This window comes from Sceloporus occidentalis, unplaced genomic scaffold (genome assembly GCF_023333645.1).
Source record: "Sceloporus occidentalis isolate IW3139 unplaced genomic scaffold, rSceOcc1.0.p SCAF_521, whole genome shotgun sequence".
NCBI lineage: Eukaryota > Metazoa > Chordata > Lepidosauria > Squamata > Phrynosomatidae > Sceloporus > Sceloporus occidentalis.
The window spans coordinates 908-21,028 of NW_028317501.1; the positions used below are offsets into that span (position 1 = coordinate 908).

Consider the following 20,121-nt stretch of genomic DNA (forward strand, 5'->3'; position numbering starts at 1 on the left):
CGCGCCAGGTACGGGGGGGGATACGCGCCAGGTACGGGGGGGGATACGCGCCAGGTACGGCGGGGGATACGCGCCAGGTACGGGGGGGGGATACGCGCAGGTACGGGGGGGATACGCGCCAGGTACGGGGGGGATACGCGCCAGGTACGGGGGGGGATACGCGCCAGGTACGGGGGGGGGATACGCGCCAGGTACGGGGGGGGGATACGCGCCAGGTACGGGGGGGGGATACGCGCCAGGTACGGGGGGGGGATACGCGCCAGGTACGGGGGGGGGATACGCGCCAGGTACGGGGGGGGGATACGCGCCAGGTACGGGGGGGGGATACGCGCCAGGTACGGGGGGGGGATACGCGCCAGGTACGGGGGGGGGGATACGCGCCAGGTACGGGGGGGGGGATACGCGCCAGGTACGGGGGGGGGGGATACGCGCCAGGTACGGGGGGGGGGGATACGCGCCAGGTACGGGGGGGGGGATACGCGCCAGGTACGGGGGGGGGATACGCGCCAGGTACGGGGGGGGGGGATACGCGCCAGGTACGGGGGGGGGATACGCGCCAGGTACGGGGGGGGGGATACGCGCCAGGTACGGGGGGGGGGGATACGCGCCAGGTACGGGGGGGGGGATACGCGCCAGGTACGGGGGGGGGTCGGGGGGGGGATACGCGCCAGGTACGGGGGGGGGGATACGCGCCAGGTACGGGGGGGGGGGGATACGCGCCAGGTACGGGGGGGGGGGGATACGCGCCAGGTACGGGGGGGGATACGCGCCAGGTACGGGGGGGGATACGCGCCAGGTACGGGGGGGGGGATACGCGCCAGGTACGGGGGGGGGATACGCGCCAGGTACGGGGGGGGGATACGCGCCAGGTACGGGGGGGGGGATACGCGCCAGGTACGGGGGGGGGGGATACGCGCCAGGTACGGGGAATGACAGGACTCACTCATTTCCATGAAGAGCTGCCTCTTCTCAGCCATCGTCCTCCTCCTCTTACCGCCCTCTTCAATCATCCTAAAGAAGGAAACAAACAGTGAGATAAGGGGGTAAAACACAGGTCTCTGAGACAGGCGCAGGGCAAACCGGACAGGCGCGGGGCAAACACCTCCAGAGACCTATAGCATACAGCTACTGTGTCGGCGGGAGTGTGTGTGTTAGTATGTGTGTAGGCGGGGGTGAAAATATGAGTGTGTGTGTTAGTACGTATGTCGGTGGGAGTGTGTGATAATATGAGTGTGTGTGTTAGTACGCGTGTCATTCCATTAAAAATACAGACCACAAGCCGGGGGAGCGGGGTATTCAATGACACGGGATATTAAATGACATGGGGGCACACGAGTCTCCTGACACCACGGGACCCACTGCTGATACCACGGGACCCACTGCTGATACCACGGGACCCACTGCTGATACCACGGGACCCTACCGTACCCCCTCCTGACACCACGGGACCCACTGCTGATACCACGGGACCCTACCGTACCCCCTCCTGACACCACGGGACCCACTGCTGATACCACGGGACCCTACCGTACCCCCTCCTGACACCACGGGACCCTACCGTACGCCCTCCTGACACCACGGGACCCCTCCTGATACCGCGGGACCCTACCGTACCCCCTCCTGACACCACGGGACCCCCTGCTGATACCACGGGACCCTACCGTACCCCCTCCTGACACCACGGGACCCCTGCTGATACCACGGGACCCTACCGTACCCCCTCCTGACACCACGGGACCCCTGCTGATACCACGGGACCCTACCGTACCCCCTCCTGACACCGCGGGACCCTACCGTACCCCCTCCTGACACCACGGGACCCCTGCTGATACCACGGGACCCTACCGTACCCCCTCCTGACACCACGGGACCCCTCCTGACACCGCGGGGACCCTACCGTACCCCAGGTCCGTAGCAGAATTTCAGTGTTTTGACCTGTAATAAGAGGCACAGCGGCTGGATTTCTGCCAACGTGCTGAAAATACACCCCCCCCGCCCCCAAAAAAACCAAACAAACATAAAAGAAATTTAAAAAGCCAAAAGCAAATTCTTCCCCAAAAAACCAGCAGGACAGGGGTCGGTGGGGATATGCCACAGGGATAATCAGCGTACACACGGGTACCGGGGGGAGCAGTAGGACTCCTTTGGCATTTATAGGGTTTCTACAAAAAAAATTCAAATAAAAGTAGCTGGCGCCCCACAAATAAATGTCACGCAGTCCATGTACACAAAAAGTCAAATTAAAAAACAAATGAAATACAAAAATTCCAATAAAAAAATGAATAAAAAAATTCCAATTTAAAAAAATGACAAAAAAATGAATAAAAAAATTCCAATTTAAAAAAATGAATACAAAAATTTAATTATTACCCCCCCCCCCAAACGGTCAGATAAATCTCTGCAGCCGTAGTATGATTGGCCAGCAGACAGTAAAGGTCCCGTCACATTACGTGCTCTGGAGACGCCATACATACAGTCTGCAGCGTTCTAATCGCTCCTGCAGCCAATGGGAAGTAGGCCGGACCATTCTGTTGCCATGGAGATTAAACCACTTTTCAGTAACTTTAGTATAATAGGTCAGCGGTCAGAGGCTTCTTTATGGTGGATTTTGCCCCAGCTCTGTGGAGTTGGCAGTGAAAGGGTCCGTGCCTACGGGCGGCGGGGTAATTACACGCCGGCTGCACGCGGGGGCCATTAACGTGTTTACCGCCCAGAGGAAAGACACGGATCACCGGCTGACGTGATGAGACACGGGATCCGGTATCTGCACATGTAACATGTCATGGAGAGAGAACACACGTTCATACAGCTTAGCAGGGGTATAATATTGGATAATATTCCTGCCGCCAACCTTCAGGGGTATCTACGGGTTGAGGGGCACATCTGCCAGCTCTGGGGTATGAAGCCTTTTGCCAGACGTTACACTCAGAGGGGCGACGACTTACAGGCTGACACTGCCCATAGGGGCCACAGAGACTACTTACATGCTGGCACTGCCCATAGGGGCCACAGAGACTACTTACACGTTGGCACTGCCCATAGGGGCCACAGAGACTACTTACATGTTGGCACTGCCCATAGGGGCCACAGAGACTACTTACACATTGGCACTGCCCATAGGGGCCACAGAGACTACTTACACGCTGGCACTGCCCATAGGGGCCACAGAGACTACTTACATGCTGGCACTGCCCATAGGGGCCACAGAGACTACTTACAGGCTGGCACTGCCCATAGGGGCCACAGAGACTACTTACAGGCTGACACTGCCCATAGGGGCCACAGAGACTGCTTACACCCTGGCACTGCCCATAGGGGCCACAGAGACTACTTACACACTGGCACTGCCCATAGGGGCCACAGAGACTACTTACAGGTTGGCACTGCCCATAGGGGCCACAGAGACTACTTAAACGCTGGCACTGCCCATAGGGGCCACAGAGACTACTTACACATTGGCACTGCCCATAGGGGCCACAGAGACTACTTTCATGCTGTCACTGCCCATAGGGGCCACAGAGACTACTTAAACACTGGCACTGCCCATAGGGGCCACAGAGACTACTTACACACTGGCACTGCCCATAGGGGCCACAGAGACTACTTACAGGCTGACACTGCCCATAGGGGCCACAGAGACTACTTACACGCTGGCACTGCCCATAGGGGCCACAGAGACTACTTACACGCTGGCACTGCCCATAGGGGCCACAGAGACTACTTACAGGCTGGCACTGCCCATAGGGGCCACAGAGACTACTTACATGCTGGCACTGCCCATAGGGGCCACAGAGACTACTTACAGGCTGACACTGCCCATAGGGGCCACAGAGACTACTTACACATTGGCACTGCCCATAGGGGCCACAGAGACTACTTACACGCTGGCACTGCCCATAGGGGCCACAGAGACTACTTACACGCTGACACTGCCCATAGGGGCCACAGCGACTACTTAAACGCTGGCACTGCCCATAGGGGCCACAGAGACTACTTACATGCTGGCACTGCCCATAGGGGCCACAGAGACTACTTACATGCTGGCACTGCCCATAGGGGCCACAGAGACTACTTACACGCTGGCACTGCCCATAGGGGCCACAGAGACTACTTAAACGCTGGCACTGCCCATAGGGGCCACAGAGACTACTTACACATTGGCACTGCCCATAGGGGCCACAGAGACTACTTACACATTGGCACTGCCCATAGGGGCCACAGAGACTACTTAAACGCTGGCACTGCCCATAGGGGCCACAGAGACTACTTACACATTGGCACTGCCCATAGGGGCCACAGAGACTACTTAAACGCTGGCACTGCCCATAGGGGCCACAGAGACTACTTACACATTGGCACTGCCCATAGGGGCCACAGAGACTACTTACATGCTGACACTGCCCATAGGGGCCACAGAGACTACTTACACATTGGCACTGCCCATAGGGGCCACAGAGACTACTTAAACGCTGGCACTGCCCATAGGGGCCACAGAGACTACTTACACATTGGCACTGCCCATAGGGGCCACAGAGACTACTTAAACACTGGCACTGCCCATAGGGGCCACAGAGACTACTTACACACTGGCACTGCCCATAGGGGCCACAGAGACTACTTACAGGCTGACACTGCCCATAGGGGCCACAGAGACTACTTACACGCTGGCACTGCCCATAGGGGCCACAGAGACTACTTACACGCTGGCACTGCCCATAGGGGCCACAGAGACTACTTACAGGCTGGCACTGCCCATAGGGGCCACAGAGACTACTTACATGCTGGCACTGCCCATAGGGGCCACAGAGACTACTTACAGGCTGACACTGCCCATAGGGGCCACAGAGACTACTTACACATTGGCACTGCCCATAGGGGCCACAGAGACTACTTACACGCTGACACTGCCCATAGGGGCCACAGCGACTACTTAAACGCTGGCACTGCCCATAGGGGCCACAGAGACTACTTACATGCTGGCACTGCCCATAGGGGCCACAGAGACTACTTACATGCTGGCACTGCCCATAGGGGCCACAGAGACTACTTACACGCTGGCACTGCCCATAGGGGCCACAGAGACTACTTAAACGCTGGCACTGCCCATAGGGGCCACAGAGACTACTTACACATTGGCACTGCCCATAGGGGCCACAGAGACTACTTACACATTGGCACTGCCCATAGGGGCCACAGAGACTACTTAAACGCTGGCACTGCCCATAGGGGCCACAGAGACTACTTACACATTGGCACTGCCCATAGGGGCCACAGAGACTACTTAAACGCTGGCACTGCCCATAGGGGCCACAGAGACTACTTACACATTGGCACTGCCCATAGGGGCCACAGAGACTACTTACAGGCCACTGTGCTAACCACCTGGCACCGCCCATAGGGGCCACTGTACCTGTTTGTATTTAACTCGGCTCTGACCTGTTACATGACTGCGTGTTCTGTTATCACAGAGGATCACATGATAAAACCCATGATTACACGTCATGCCCGGTACTCTGTATACACACATAAATACTTCTACATACATGTTGTGAAATCACGTGTTCAGCACATGGGCACCGGATCTGGAGTCACCTGACACACGAGACACACACGGGCTACAAAATGAAACTGAACGCGCATGCGCAGCACTCACTGTATATATACCCCCGCCTGTCACACACACACTGTATATATACCCCCCTGCCTGTCACACACACACTGTATATATACCCCCCGCCTGTCACTCATATACACACACTGTATATATACACCCTGCCTGTCACACACACTGTATATATACCCCCGCCTGTCACACACACACACTGTATATATACCCCCCGCCTGTCACTCACACACACTTTATATATACCCCCTGCCTGTCACACACACTGTATATATACCCCCCGCCTGTCACACACACACTGTATATATACCCCCCCGCCTGTCACACACACACACTGTATATATACCCCCTGCCTGTCACACACACTGTATCAATACCCCCCGCCTGTCACACACACACTGTATATATATATATACCCCCCCGCCTGTCACACACACTGTATATATACCCCCCGCCTGTCACACACACACTGTATATATACCCCCCCGCCTGTCACACACACACACTGTATATATATATATACCCCCCCGCCTGTCACACACACTGTATCAATACCCCCCGCCTGTCACACACACACTGTATATATATATATATACCCCCCCGCCTGTCACACACACTGTATATATACCCCCTGCCTGTCACACACACTGTATATATACCCCCCTGTCACACACACACTGTATATATACCCCCTGCCTGTCACACACACACTGTATATATATATATATACCCCCCCGCCTGTCACACACACACTGTATATATATATATATATATACCCCCCCGCCTGTCACACACACACTGTATATATATATATATATATATACCCCCCCGCCTGTCACACACACTGTATATATACCCCCTGCCTGTCACACACACTGTATATATACCCCCCCCGTCACACACACACTGTATATATACCCCCTGCCTGTCACACACACACTGTATATATACCCCCTGCCTGTCACACACACACTGTGTATATATATATATACCCCCCCGCCTGTCACACACACACACTGTATATATACCCCCCGCCTGTCACACACACTGTATATATACCCCCGCCTGTCACACACACTGTATATATACCCCCTGCCTGTCACACACACTGTATATATACCCCCTGCCTGTCACACACACTGTATATATACCCCCCCGCCTGTCACACACACACTGTATATATACCCCCGCCTGTCACACACACACACTGTATATATACCCCCCGCCTGTCACACACACTGTATATATACCCCCTGCCTGTCACACACACTGTATATATACCCCCCCCGCCTGTCACACACACTGTATATACCCCCCGTCACACACACACTGTATATATATACCCCCCGTCACACACACACTGTATATATATACCCCCCGTCACACACACACACACTGTATATATATACCCCCCGTCACACACACACACACTGTATATATATATACCCCCCGTCACACACACACACACTGTATATATATATACCCCCCCGTCACACACACACACACTGTATATATACCCCCCGCCTGTCACACACACTGTATATATACCCCCCGCCTGTCACACACACTGTATATATACCCCCCGCCTGTCACACACACTGTATATATACCCTCGCCTGTCACACACACTGTATGTATATATACCCCCGCCTGTCACACACACACACTGTATATATACCCTCGCCTGTCACACACACTGTATATATACCCCCGCCTGTCACACAAACACTGTATATATACCCCCCGCCTGTCACAAACACTGTATATATATATACCCCCGCCTGTCACACACACACTGTATATATACCCCCGCCTGTCACACAAACACTGTATATATATATATATATATACCCCCGCCTATCACACACACTGTGTATATATATATATATACCCCCGCCTGTCACACACACTGTATATATACCCCCCGCCTGTCACACACACTGTATATATATATATATACCCCCGCCTGTCACACACACACTGTATATATATACCCTCGCCTGTCACACACACTTTATATATACCCACGCCTGTCACGCACACTGTATATATATATATATATATATAACCCCCGCCTGTCACACAAACACTGTATATATACCCCCCGCCTGTCACACACACACACTGTATGTATGTATATATATATATATATCTATATATATATATACCCCCCCTGTCACACACACTGTATATATACCCCCCGCCTGTCACACACACACACACTGTATGTATGTATATATATATATCTATATATAGATATATATATATACCCCCCCTGTCACACACACTGTATATATACCCCTTTACCGCCGTCCTCCTCCATGTACCCTCTGGTTGCGAACCGCTTTGTTCTCTGGTCCGCACTGTTTCCCGCCCCCCAACTCCGGGGTCTCTGCCCCTCATCTTTCCCCCATTCTCCGGTTCTCTTCCCGCCATCCCTGTTATCTCCCGTTCCCGTTACCTCCCGCTACCGCCCGCCTTCCTTTTCTGCCAACCACGGCGGCGCGTGCACAGAGCCAGCGCGCGACCTCCCCCACGCCCCGCCTATGCTGTCCGGGATTACGTCACGGACCCAGCTCCGCCATCTTGGCTCCTGGCAGCTCTTTGGTGCACTGTGTGTGTTTAGTATTACTGCGTTACGGTATATGTGACTGATATGTCTGCAGCTAACCCGTACTCATATACCCCATACCAGGAACTGGCAGTGTTTACCCTGGTCCCTGGGCAAATGGGCAAATCCTCTGGGCTTGTACCCCGGTCTCAGGGCAAATGGGCAGTTTCTCAAGGCTTTTATCTCAGTCTCAGGGTGAATGGGCAGATTCTCAGGGTTTTTACCCCAGTCTCTGGGTGAATGGGCAGATTCTCAGGGTTTTTACCCCAGTCTCTGGGTAAATGGGCAGATTTTTTAGTTTTTTTTCCTTTTTATCTTCTCATTACTGTAAGAAACCTCCGTCTGGCAGTGAAGGGGTGAATGATGCTGCTGTTATGGGGCATGAGGGCAGCATCATTCACCCATTCACTGCCAATAATGGGTGTGGTACAGTCGGGCTGCGCATGGCCCGGGGCCCCCTGTCTTCTGCCGGCGACCGCCATCGCCGCACAGATAACATCCACCAGCGCCATGGAATGTTTATAGATTGCAAGCTCTTTTCACCCACTTTCAAATAAAAGCCACTCCATTCATGCAAAGGGGGTGCTCCTGATCGGTGAGAAACCAACCAAGAGCCTCAGAAAAGTAAAATAAATAAAAATAAAAAAGTACCTAAAAATATAAAAAGTAAAATAAATAATAATAAAAAATATAAAAAGTAAAATAAATAACAAAAAATGTAAAAGTAAAAAATAATAAAAAATTAATAAATAAATAATATTTATATAATAATAATAAAAAATAACAAAATAAATAATAATAATAGATGTAAAAGTAAAAAAAAAATTAAAAAGTAAAATAATAATAAAATGCAGATATGCGGGGGGTTCGTCAGTCATTATGCCATAGAGAACAACCCCTGCCCCCCGCACCCATCACCCTCAGCCAAGCTGATAAAGGTGATGGGAGTTGCGGCCAACAAAAGCGGGTGCGGAAAAGACTGGCATACCTGTGAAAATGTATCTTTTCATCTAAACTGTGTTTATATTAGAAAATATGTGGTTTTTATTATTTATTTAGACTCTGCATCTAAAAATAGAATGAAGCGCAATAAAAATAGAGGGAAGCGCAATCTGTCCTTGGAGAAAACCAATATATAATTAGTGCGGGCGCACGGAAAATTAAAAAGGAGAATCGTTGTTAAGGAAACCCTGGAGTTGTGGGATGAATGCCCCGTCCTGAGGTGGTAAAAACGTCCGTCAGACCAGAAATGAATCGGAACGAGAGCAGGGATAAAACATTGTGGTGTTAATGGAGTGTTTTCAGGGGCCGGGAGCCCAGGGGTAGAGGGAGGGGACCGAGCCGTTCCAAAATACCCCCACGTGAGGCTGATGTTCCCTGCCATGGCTCGGGGTCCATGCAGATTAAAGACAGGGGTTAAACAGAAACAGGTGCAAGTTATCGTGCTCCTGTGGGGCAGAAAGGGTTAATTATTGATATGACAGAAACACACCATATAAATAATAGTCTGCGGGGCAGAGGTGCAATCACCAAGGCAACAGCGGGATGCTGCAGGGTCGCCCATCCAGTTCTGCACCAACTCTGCTCTCTCACTACTTGCCCCCTCTGCTGGTGCTGGGTGGAAGGGTAGAAGATGTCAGGGGTGGGACAGGACATGGCGGGGGCGGGACAGGACACTGCATGGGTGGGGCAGGACACAGCAGGGGTGGGGCACTCTGTACACTGCAAGGGGGGTTCTGGAGTGTGAAGCCCACCAGGGAGACCAAAGACAGGTGACCCCATCACAGACAGATAATAGATAGATAATAGATAGATAGATATAGATAGATAGATTATAGATAGATAGATAGATAGATAGATAGATTATAGATAGATAGATAGATTATAGATAGATAGATAGATAGATAGATTATAGATAGATAGATAGATAGATAGATAGATAGATAGATTATAGATAGATAGATAGATAGATAGATAGATAGATAGATAGATTATAGATTGATAGATTATAGATAGATAGCTAGATAGATAGATAGATAGATAGATAGATAGATAGATTATAGATAGATAAATAGATTATAGATAGATAGATATATAGATAGATAGATTATAGATAGATAAATAGATAGATAGATAGATTATAGATAGATATATAGATAGATAGATTATAGATAGATAAATAGATAGATAGATAGATAGATTATAGATAGATAAATAGATAGATATATTATAGATAGATAGATTATAGATATATAGATTATAGATCGATAGATAGATTATAGATAGATAAATAGATAGATAGATATATTATAGATAGATAGATAGATTATAGATAGATATATTATAGATAGATAGATAGATAGATTATAGATATATAGATTATAGATAGATAGATAGATTATAGATAGATAGATAGATTATAGATAGATAGATTATAGATAGATAGATAGATAATAGATAGATAGATAGATAGATAGATAGATAGATAGATAGATAAATAATAGATAGATAGACAGATAGATAGATTATGGGGCAGTTGGCAGGTATAGGGTGTATAATCTGAGTCATATTTGTGTTGTTTTTTTTTGGAAGGAGAAGCCCCTGAAGAGAAAGCATGGATTGGACCCCAAGGGCCACAGCCCAGCAGGTGCCACAGGGGGACACAATGTCTGCACACTGGGGCCCCTGTGATAAAGCAGGGTGTAGAATTGTGAAACATTGTTACAGCCCACAGCTCTCCCTGCCCTCAGTGTATCGGGAGGGGGGTAATAGAGAAAGAATAAAGTGAATCGCTAGCGAAGCTTTGTGGGGTCCGGCGTGATGTCATACACTCAGAGACCTTAACGTGCCTTAATAACAGACAGACAGGGGCGTACCTAGAGTATTTGGCACCCGGGCGGATCCTGTATGTGGCCCCCGGAAACAAAAAAATCAATGTTGTCAAAAATATTTATTTTACACATTTTTAACTGTATTTCAACTGGAAAAAAATAGAAATCTGGAAAAATAAATTAAATTATTAATTTAAATAAATAACATTAACTGAACAGATATGGTGCAGCATAACTCCCATCACTATACACTGAGCCAGACATTGACGGTAGTGCAGCATAACGCCCATCACTATACACTGAGCCAGACATTGACGGTAGTGCAGCATAACGCCCATCACTATACACTGAGCCAGACATTGACGGTAGTACAGCATAACTCTCATCACTATACACTGAGCCAGACATTGACGGTAGTGCAGCATAACGCCCATCACTATACACTGAGCCAGACATTGTCGGTAGTACAGCATAACTCTCATCACTATACACTGAATCAGACATTCACAGTAGTGCAGCATAACTCTCATCACTATTCACTGAGTCAGACATTGTCGGTAGTGCAGCATAACTCTCATCACTATACACTGAGCCAGACGTTGTTGGTAGTGCAGCATAACCCCTATTACTATATACTAAGCCAGACATTGACGTGGTAGGCCTCTGCCCTTAATACAGCCTGTCTGTGCCACCGCTGCCCCATTAGCATCCTAACTGTTCCACTGATGCCCCTTTAGCAGCCAAACTGTGCCACCACTGCCCATTTAGCAGCCTGTCTGTGCCAATACTGCTCCCTAATCAGCCTACCTGTGTCATTTCTGCCCCTAAACACCAAATTACTCACTAGTACCTTAGCAACTTCATTCAATTCATTAATTCACCCACTCATTCACTCATTCATTTGCTCTCCCACACTCCTTAACCTCTCTTGCAGATTTCACTGGTCCGGTGGCCGGCTGCGCAGACGTCTATACACTGTGCGGGGGCCACAGCAGTAAGCTGTAGGCCTGAGCTAGGCGGCCGTCAGGCCACCGGGCACCCACCCTGATGAGGGGCACCTGGGGCGGACCACTACCCCTCGCCCCCCTTTAGGTACGCTACTGCAGACAGAGTGACATCATCCAAGAGAAACTGACATAACCCGACATAAAATAACTGCGATGACCTCATTACTGGAAACCACAGCTGTCACTGGTCCCGAAATAATTCTAATAATGACATCATCACACGCCCTGCGACATAAAAAGTCATCCTGGAGGAAAGTTTGAAAACTGGTCCTATCACCATAACAACCAGCTGAAAGGTCCAACTCCGGTTGCTATGGTGATAAGACCACAGCATCACAGTTTCCCCCGCGCGTTCTGACGATCTTTCCTCTGTACGTTCTGCAGAGTGACGAGACGACGCATCGCAAGAAAACGTTTGTGGCGTCCGAGCCAGACGCCCCGGAGACTTTACTGCCCCCCGGAGGTGAGAGATTTATATATCACCGTCATACTCAGCAGCGCTGTACAATGTGTTATTATTATTTATATATCGCCATCATACTCCGCAGCGCAGTACAATGTGTGTTATTATTATTATTTATATATCGCCATCATACTCCGCAGCGCTGTACAATGTGTGTTATTATTATTTATATATCGCCATCATACTCCGCAGCGCAGTACAATGTGTGTTATTATTATTATTTATATATCGCATCATACTCCGCAGCGCAGTACAATGTGTGTTATTATTATTATTTATATATCGCCGTCATACTCAGCAGCGCTGTACAATGTGTTATTATTATTTATATATCGCCATCATACTCCGCAGCGCAGTACAATGTGTGTTATTATTATTATTTATATATCGCCATCATACTCCGCAGCGCTGTACAATGTGTGTTATTATTATTTATATATCGCCATCATACTCCGCAGCGCAGTACAATGTGTGTTATTATTATTATTTATATATCGCATCATACTCCGCAGCACTGTACAATGTGTTATTATTATTATTTATATATCGCCATCATACTCCGCAGCACTGTACAATGTGTGTTGTTATTATTTATATATCGCCGTCATACTCCGCAGCGCTGTACAATGTGTTATTATTATTATTTATATATCGCCGTCATACTCCGCAGTGCTGTACAATGTGTTATTATTATTTAGATATCGCCATCATACTCCGCTGCGCTGTACAATGTGTGTTATTATTATTTATATATCGCCGTCATACTCTGCAGCGCTGTACAATGTGTGTTATTATTATTATTTATATATCGCCGTCATACTCCGCAGCGCTGTACAATGTGTGTTATTATTTATGTATCGCCGTCATACTCCGCAGCGCTGTACAATGCGTGTTATTATTATTATTTATATATCGCTGTCATACTCCGCAGCGCTGTACAATGTGTGTTATTATTATTTATATATCGCCGTCATACTCCGCAGCGCTGTACAATGCGTGTTATTATTATTATTTATATATCGCTGTCATACGCCGCAGCGCTGTACAATGTGTGTTATTATTATTTATATATCGCCGTCATACTCCGCAGCGCTGTACAATGCGTGTTGTTATTAATATATCGCCGTCATACTCCGCAGCGCTGTACAATGCGTGTTATTATTATTATTTATATATCGCCGTCATACTCCGCAGCGCTGTACAATGTGTTATTATTATTATTTATATATCGCCGTCATACTCCGCAGCGCTGTACGTGTGTTATTATTATTATTTATATATCGCCGTCATACTCCGCAGCGCTGTACAATGTGTGTTATTATTATTAGTTTTCTTTCTACCCCACGAGAAAGATTGTGAAGCAACCAGTGAGGAATCCCCAGGGTTCACCGAGAAAAGCCTCGCAAGTCCCCTGCTCAAGAAGGCAGAGAAAACGCGAGGTATGTGAGGACTTGGCGTGTGCCATGCGTGTTACGGGAGATCAGCCGCTGCTAAGTGTTACGGGACGTGTTTCTGTAATTAAAATAAATCCTATAGAATTCCAGTTTAATTAATAAAATGAAAGATCCGATAAGAAACCCAAGACCCGCCGGCAGGTCGGCCCCATCCGGCCCCCGCCTAGACGCCTGTTTCTCCTGCTGTAATGACTCAAACCTTAATCGTTGGTCTCGTCTTAGATTCAGGAGCCGTATGTTTATCCCATGCATGTTTAATCCCTCACTGTATTACCCTCTATCCCTTCTGCTGGGAGGCTGTTCCACTTACTTACCACCCTTTCAGTAAAGTAAAACTTCCTTTCTATCTCAGCGTCTGATCCTCTCGTGTTAGATTCCGGTAGATCCAAGGCCAGTTGAGTTGAGCGTTAAGTTGACGAGGAGGAGAGTCTCTAAGCTCCTGTTATGAACCAAACCGGTTAATGGCAGTTTGGAGGAGCCTTTAGTGTTATCAGCCACAGGCATCAACTTTACGGCGCTGCGCTGCTGTATGACTCGGGCAGAGAGGGGGCAGAGAGGGGGCAGATGACATACAGTTAAGTCGGTTCTATATTAGGCTGAGGAAGTTAGAGTTAGGGTTAGGGTGAAATGTGTGCCGGGTCCTAATAACCGCTCTCCCTCCGCGCCCCGCAGAGACGCTGCTCTGTGAAGTGATGCAGAAGTTCAGGAGTATTAAAGGTGCGTTATGGGTATTTTGTTGTTTGAACTGTGACCACAGGAGGCAGCGCCACCATCAGAAATCTTGGGGTCCCCATGCACCCCCCACATGTCCCACATACTCTGTCACTCATACACCACACGTCGGCGCGCACACATACTAACACCACGTGCTGACACTAAGACTCACCACACATAGTAACACCACACGCTCAGACCCCTAGGCTGGGGGTCCCAGGGTCTCAGGGCTTTTTGGGTCCCGTCAGCTGCCGTTGGTTATTCTCATCCTTGATTCTTATCTGTTTAATTTCGCTTCCTCCGCAGATTTCTGTATATCCTGCGGAAGTTTGAGGGGCCCCCTGGAGCACCCCTTGTTTTATGGCGGGATGTGCCAGCGATGCATGGTAAAGCCGGGGGGAGAGGAGGGATGGTCTTATTAACACAATAAGACAGTAACACAATCGCACAGTTATGTAGTAACACAATCGCACAGTTATGTAGTAACACAGGAATACAGCAACATAGTTACACAGTAACATAGTGATATAGTAACATAGTGTGACGGGACCGACCTGTACCCCGACTGGGTACGCCCGCCGAACGTTGCTTCCTTCGCCCCATGGCCACCGGGGCACCAGAGACTAACCCCTTCGCTGTCTGTGGCTAGCCGAAACTGAGCTACACAGGGTGGCTATCGTCCTGAAAAGGACAATACGCGATCATAGCAGAGAACACAGCTCTTCAGGAACCTCGGCCGTACTGTAGTATACCGAAGTATAGCAATACAGCACCCTACCGCCCTAATAAGGGCAGCACCGAGGCTTACCTCAATAACAAGACAGGACTCGTAGTGAGGTAAAACAGGAACTCTCTTTATTTGGGAACACAGGGGCATTTAAACAGTACAAGGGATTGAGTTACGTCCAATAGACACACAAGGGAATTGCGTCCAATAGACACAAGGGAATTGCGTCCAATAGACACAAGGGAATTACATCCTGCCCTCCTTTGCATATGAGTGAGCATTAGCCCTCAGCCCAGTAGGGGGTCTCTACTGTAGTCTGTGTAAGGAGGGAGGGGCAGGACATGTGGCACCTGGACAGGGTAGCAAACAAGGGGAACAAAAGCACACACCATAATCACAACATATACTGGGAAATGCAGGTATCACAAACACTAATTATTACAGACGGTACCGATTAACCCGGGGCCGTCACATCTCCCCCCCCCATAGTCCGGCAGACCCGGCTAGACCCCTAACGGGTCGGCTTGGGGCTGTCCGGGAAAGATAGGTGGGCATTAGGTTGTCTCTGCTCCCCAGTCTTTGGAGTGTGGCGCTCTGCACCCGGGCCCATAGTCTGTAGGGAGAAGGCTGGCACTCAGGCCCCTCCAGAAACCCATGGCATGGAGGCCTCTGTGACAGTCCCCTAGCTCGATTGCTCCTACAAAGGTAGCGCTTACCCGGCCAACGTCTGCCTCTCCCGGTGCGTATACCATTCGCTGGAGAGAAGTGCCGACTGCCCCTTCTCCCTGGAGGGTACCCAGCCTCTGGGGAGGGATGCCGCCTGCACCCCCTCCCTGTTGCTCCCTCTGCCGCTGGGGAGATGAGCCGACTGCCTTATCTCCCTGGATCCCTGTTGTAGGTGCTGTGCAGAGGCCAGAGGTGCTCTGCCCTGTTGCCAGCGCTTCTGCTGGGGCTAAGGGATCTTCGGGTCCGGCCTGCAGCTGGGGGGAGGGAACGGTGTCCCTTGCTATCATCTGCTGCTGAGGAGGGAGGGCAGGTTCCTCTGCTCCCGGGATAGTGGGCTGCCGCTGGGGAGACTGACCAGCTGCGCCATCTCCCGGGTCCTCACTCAGCCGCTGGGGAGGAATGCCGCCTGCACCCCCTCCCTGGCTCTCCTTCTGCCGCTGGGGAGATGGGCCGGCTGCCGCATCTCCCGGGATATCTGCCAGCCGCTGGGGAGGAGGGACGATACCTTCAGCTCCCATCATTGGGATCAGCCGCTGGGGAGCGAGGACCGGTTCCTCCGCTCCCGGGTCTGTGAGCTGCTGCTGGGGAGACTGACCAGCTGCGCCATCTCCCGGGTCCTCACTCAGCCGCTGGGGAAGAATGCCGCCTGCACCCCCTCCGTGGTGCTCCTTCTGCCGCTGGGGAGATGGGCCGGCTGCCGCATCTCCCGGGATATCTGCCAGCCGCTGGGGAGGAGGGACAATACCCTCAGCTCCAATCATTGGGATCAGCCGCTGGGGAGCGAGGACCGGTTCCTCCGCTCCCGGGTCTGTGAGCTGCCGCTGGGGAGACTGACCAGCTGCGCCATCTCCCGGGTTCTCACTCAGCCGCTGGGGAGGGATGCCACCTGCACCCCCTCCCTGGTGCTCCTTCTGCCGCTGGGAAGATGGGCCGGCTGCCGCATCTCCCTGGATATCTGTCAGCCGCTGGGGAGGAACGCCAGTTGCCCTTCCTCCCATGATTGGTGACGGCTGTTGGGGAAATCCAGATGATGGGGATGTAGGCGGGGCAGGGCAGAGGTCAGCAACTTTCTGCCCTGTCGCCAGCTCTTCCGATGGTGGGTCCCTGCTAGCAGGTGGGGACCCTTCGCTGTGGGACAGGTAGACACCAGCAGCATTCTGCCCTATTGCCGGTGCTTCAGCCTGAGCGAGGATTGCTGATGCAGGACAGATGTCAGCGATGCTCTCTACAGGTGCCAGCGCTTCTGCTGGTTGGTCCTCGTTAGCCGGCCGGGACACCGTGCTGGGGGATGAGCAGAGGCCAAAAGCACTCTTCCCTGTGGCCGGCTCTTCTGCCGGTCTGGCATTTTGCGGTGCTGGGCAGAGGATCGCGTTGCTCTGCCCTGGTGGGTCCCTGCTAGCAGGCGGGGACCCTTCACCGTGGGGCAGGCAGAGGCCAGCGGCACTCTGCCCCGCTGCCAGCATTTCAGCCGGAGTAGGAGGGGCGCATGGTGCTGGGCAGAGAACAGCGTCCCTCTGCCCTGTTGTCAGTGCTTCAGCTGGAACTGCAGGATCTGTCGACTCCCGTGTCATGGAAAGGCCGCCTTCCAGCAGCCCTAAGTATTCCATCTCCAGGCACCATTCCCTGTAGACTAGCCCTTCTAAGTCAGCTGCCAGGGTCAGTTCTTGGGAAAGCGGCAGCATTTCCTCGCGGTCCTTGTACAGGTCCCAGAACCTATAGCTCTCCGAACTACCAAAGTCGTCTTCTGCTTCAAAAGCTTCCCAATCTAAGCCAGGGACATAGAGGTCCTCACCTTCCGGAGAATAGTGATTTCCGGACCCCCACTCCTGCTGGGCTGCAGCCCAATATAATGCTCGGTATAGGTCCCCGAGCTCGAGCTCCTTCGCCACCAACTTCTCCAGTGTGGCTACTTCCTCCTCGGTGGGCTGCCATCTCATCCGGCGACGCCGCAGCTTAAACAGCTCCCCGAAGCGTTGTTCTGGGGTAGGCAGGTTCTCGCTTCTGCAGGTGTACCAGTTTTCCATGGCATCTTCCCACAGCTCTAGCCGAATCAGGGCTCTCCATTCCAGCCGTACTTCCTCTGGAATCGGCCCTCCCTGTATCGTCAGGGCGACCTTAACTCGAGTCTCAAAGTCCCATAACGGAGCTTCCCACTTATACTCATCAGCTCCTCGTGACGCATTCCTCTGTAGATCCAGGTCCACCTTGAACTGCCGATCCATTTCCATTACCGTCCTACAGACTGTTTCTGCAGATGGAGTGGCTCCGTAGAATGCCATCCTCCTCTGTAATCTGTTGCGGAACTTCTTCGTTGCCTGTTCCCGACACCGGCTCAGTTCTTCTGCCATAGCTGCCGCCGATGTGGCTGTACCTCCGTGGTCAGCAAGCCTGTTAGTCCCAGTAGTGGTTGGGCTGTCTCTGTACTGAGGAAGCATCCCACCGCTGCCCTTATTAGGGCGGTAGGGTGCTGTATTGCTATACTTCGGTATACTACAGTACGGCCGAGGTTCCTGAAGAGCTGTGTTCTCTGCTATGATCGCGTATTGTCCTTTTCAGGACGATAGCCACCCTGTGTAGCTCAGTTTCGGCTAGCCACAGACAGCGAAGGGGTTAGTCTCTGGTGCCCCGGTGGCCATGGGGCGAAGGAAGCAACGTTCGGCGGGCGTACCCAGTCGGGGTACAGGTCGGTCCCGTCACATTGGTGGCAGCGGTGGGATCTACTCCTTCCAGACCAGAGCGGACCAAAGCAACTAGCCGCAGAACAAAGTTATACCCTGGCGAGGAAGAGCCAAACGGATCCACAGATGGAGTGGATTGAACAGTCACCGGGATGCGGGGTGACTTGGAGGGGAGTCGAGACCCTTGAATTGGAGACTCCAGTATGGGAGTTTGAGAGACGGACCCGAGCCCGGCTCGTGAGATGGAGAGCGCCCTAGAAAAGTTGAGCGCCCAGCAAGGTACACATCTGCCCACCCTAGAACAACGAGTCAGGGACCAGGTGAATGGGAGGCTGTACTTGTTCGGGGGACCTGCGTCTCCAGGTGAGGTTGCAGAGCTAGAGAGGCTGGTCCGACAGGAGATTGGGCTCGAAGAGGAGTTCTGTTTTTAACCTCAAAGCATGAAGTCCTGTCTCATGATTGAGGGAAGTGCTGGTCTGTGACTGCTTTCTTCGGACAGCCACAGCGTGTCCGCTTACTGGGAGAGGGAAGGAGCTGACGGGCGGATGTGTCCAGTCTGGGGCACAGGATGATCCGTCACACATAGTAATACAGTAATATAGTACTACAGTAATATAGTAATATAGTTACACAGTAATATAGTTACACAGTAATATAGTGATACAGTAACACAGTAATATAGTAATATAGTAACACAGTAATATAGTAATATAGTTACACAGTAATATAGTAATATAGTAATATAGTGATATAGTTACACAGTAATATAGTAATATAGTAATATAGTAACATAGTAATATAGTAACACAGTAATATAGTAATATAGTAATATAGTTACACAGTAATATAGTTACATAGTAATATAGTGATATAGTTACACAGTAATATAGTTACACAGTAATATAGTAACATAGTAACATAGTAATATAGTGATACAGCAACACAGTAATATAGTAATATAGTTACACAGTAATATAGTTACATAGTAATATAGTGATACAGTAACAGTAATATAGTAATATAGTAACACAGTAATATAGTAATATAGTAACACAGTAATATAGTAATATAGTTACACAGTAATATAGTAATATAGTAACACAGTAATATAGTAATATAGTTACACAGTAATATAGTTACACAGTAATATAGTTACATAGTAATATAGTGATATAGTTACACAGTAATATAGTTACACAGTAATATAGTAACAGTTACACAGTAATATAGTAATATCGTTACACAGTAATATAGTAATATAGTTACACAGTAATATAGTTACACAGT

The 20,121-nt window shown here is 50.2% G+C and overlaps 1 protein-coding gene across 1 annotated transcript in view; it reads left to right on the top strand.

Annotated features, from left to right (window-relative positions):
- Window positions 1-1,321: 1,321 nt before the first annotated feature.
- LOC149271426 (DNA (cytosine-5)-methyltransferase 3A-like) overlaps window positions 1,322-20,121 on the top strand; it is a 29,010-nt gene continuing 10,210 nt past the window's right edge. The window contains exons 1-4 of the mRNA XM_089507436.1: window positions 1,322-1,424; window positions 12,000-12,059; window positions 14,662-14,706; window positions 15,010-15,089. Of these exons, the coding sequence (XP_089363562.1) occupies window positions 1,322-1,424; window positions 12,000-12,059; window positions 14,662-14,706; window positions 15,010-15,089 (288 nt within the window). The remainder of the gene's footprint in view (window positions 1,425-11,999; window positions 12,060-14,661; window positions 14,707-15,009; window positions 15,090-20,121) is intronic.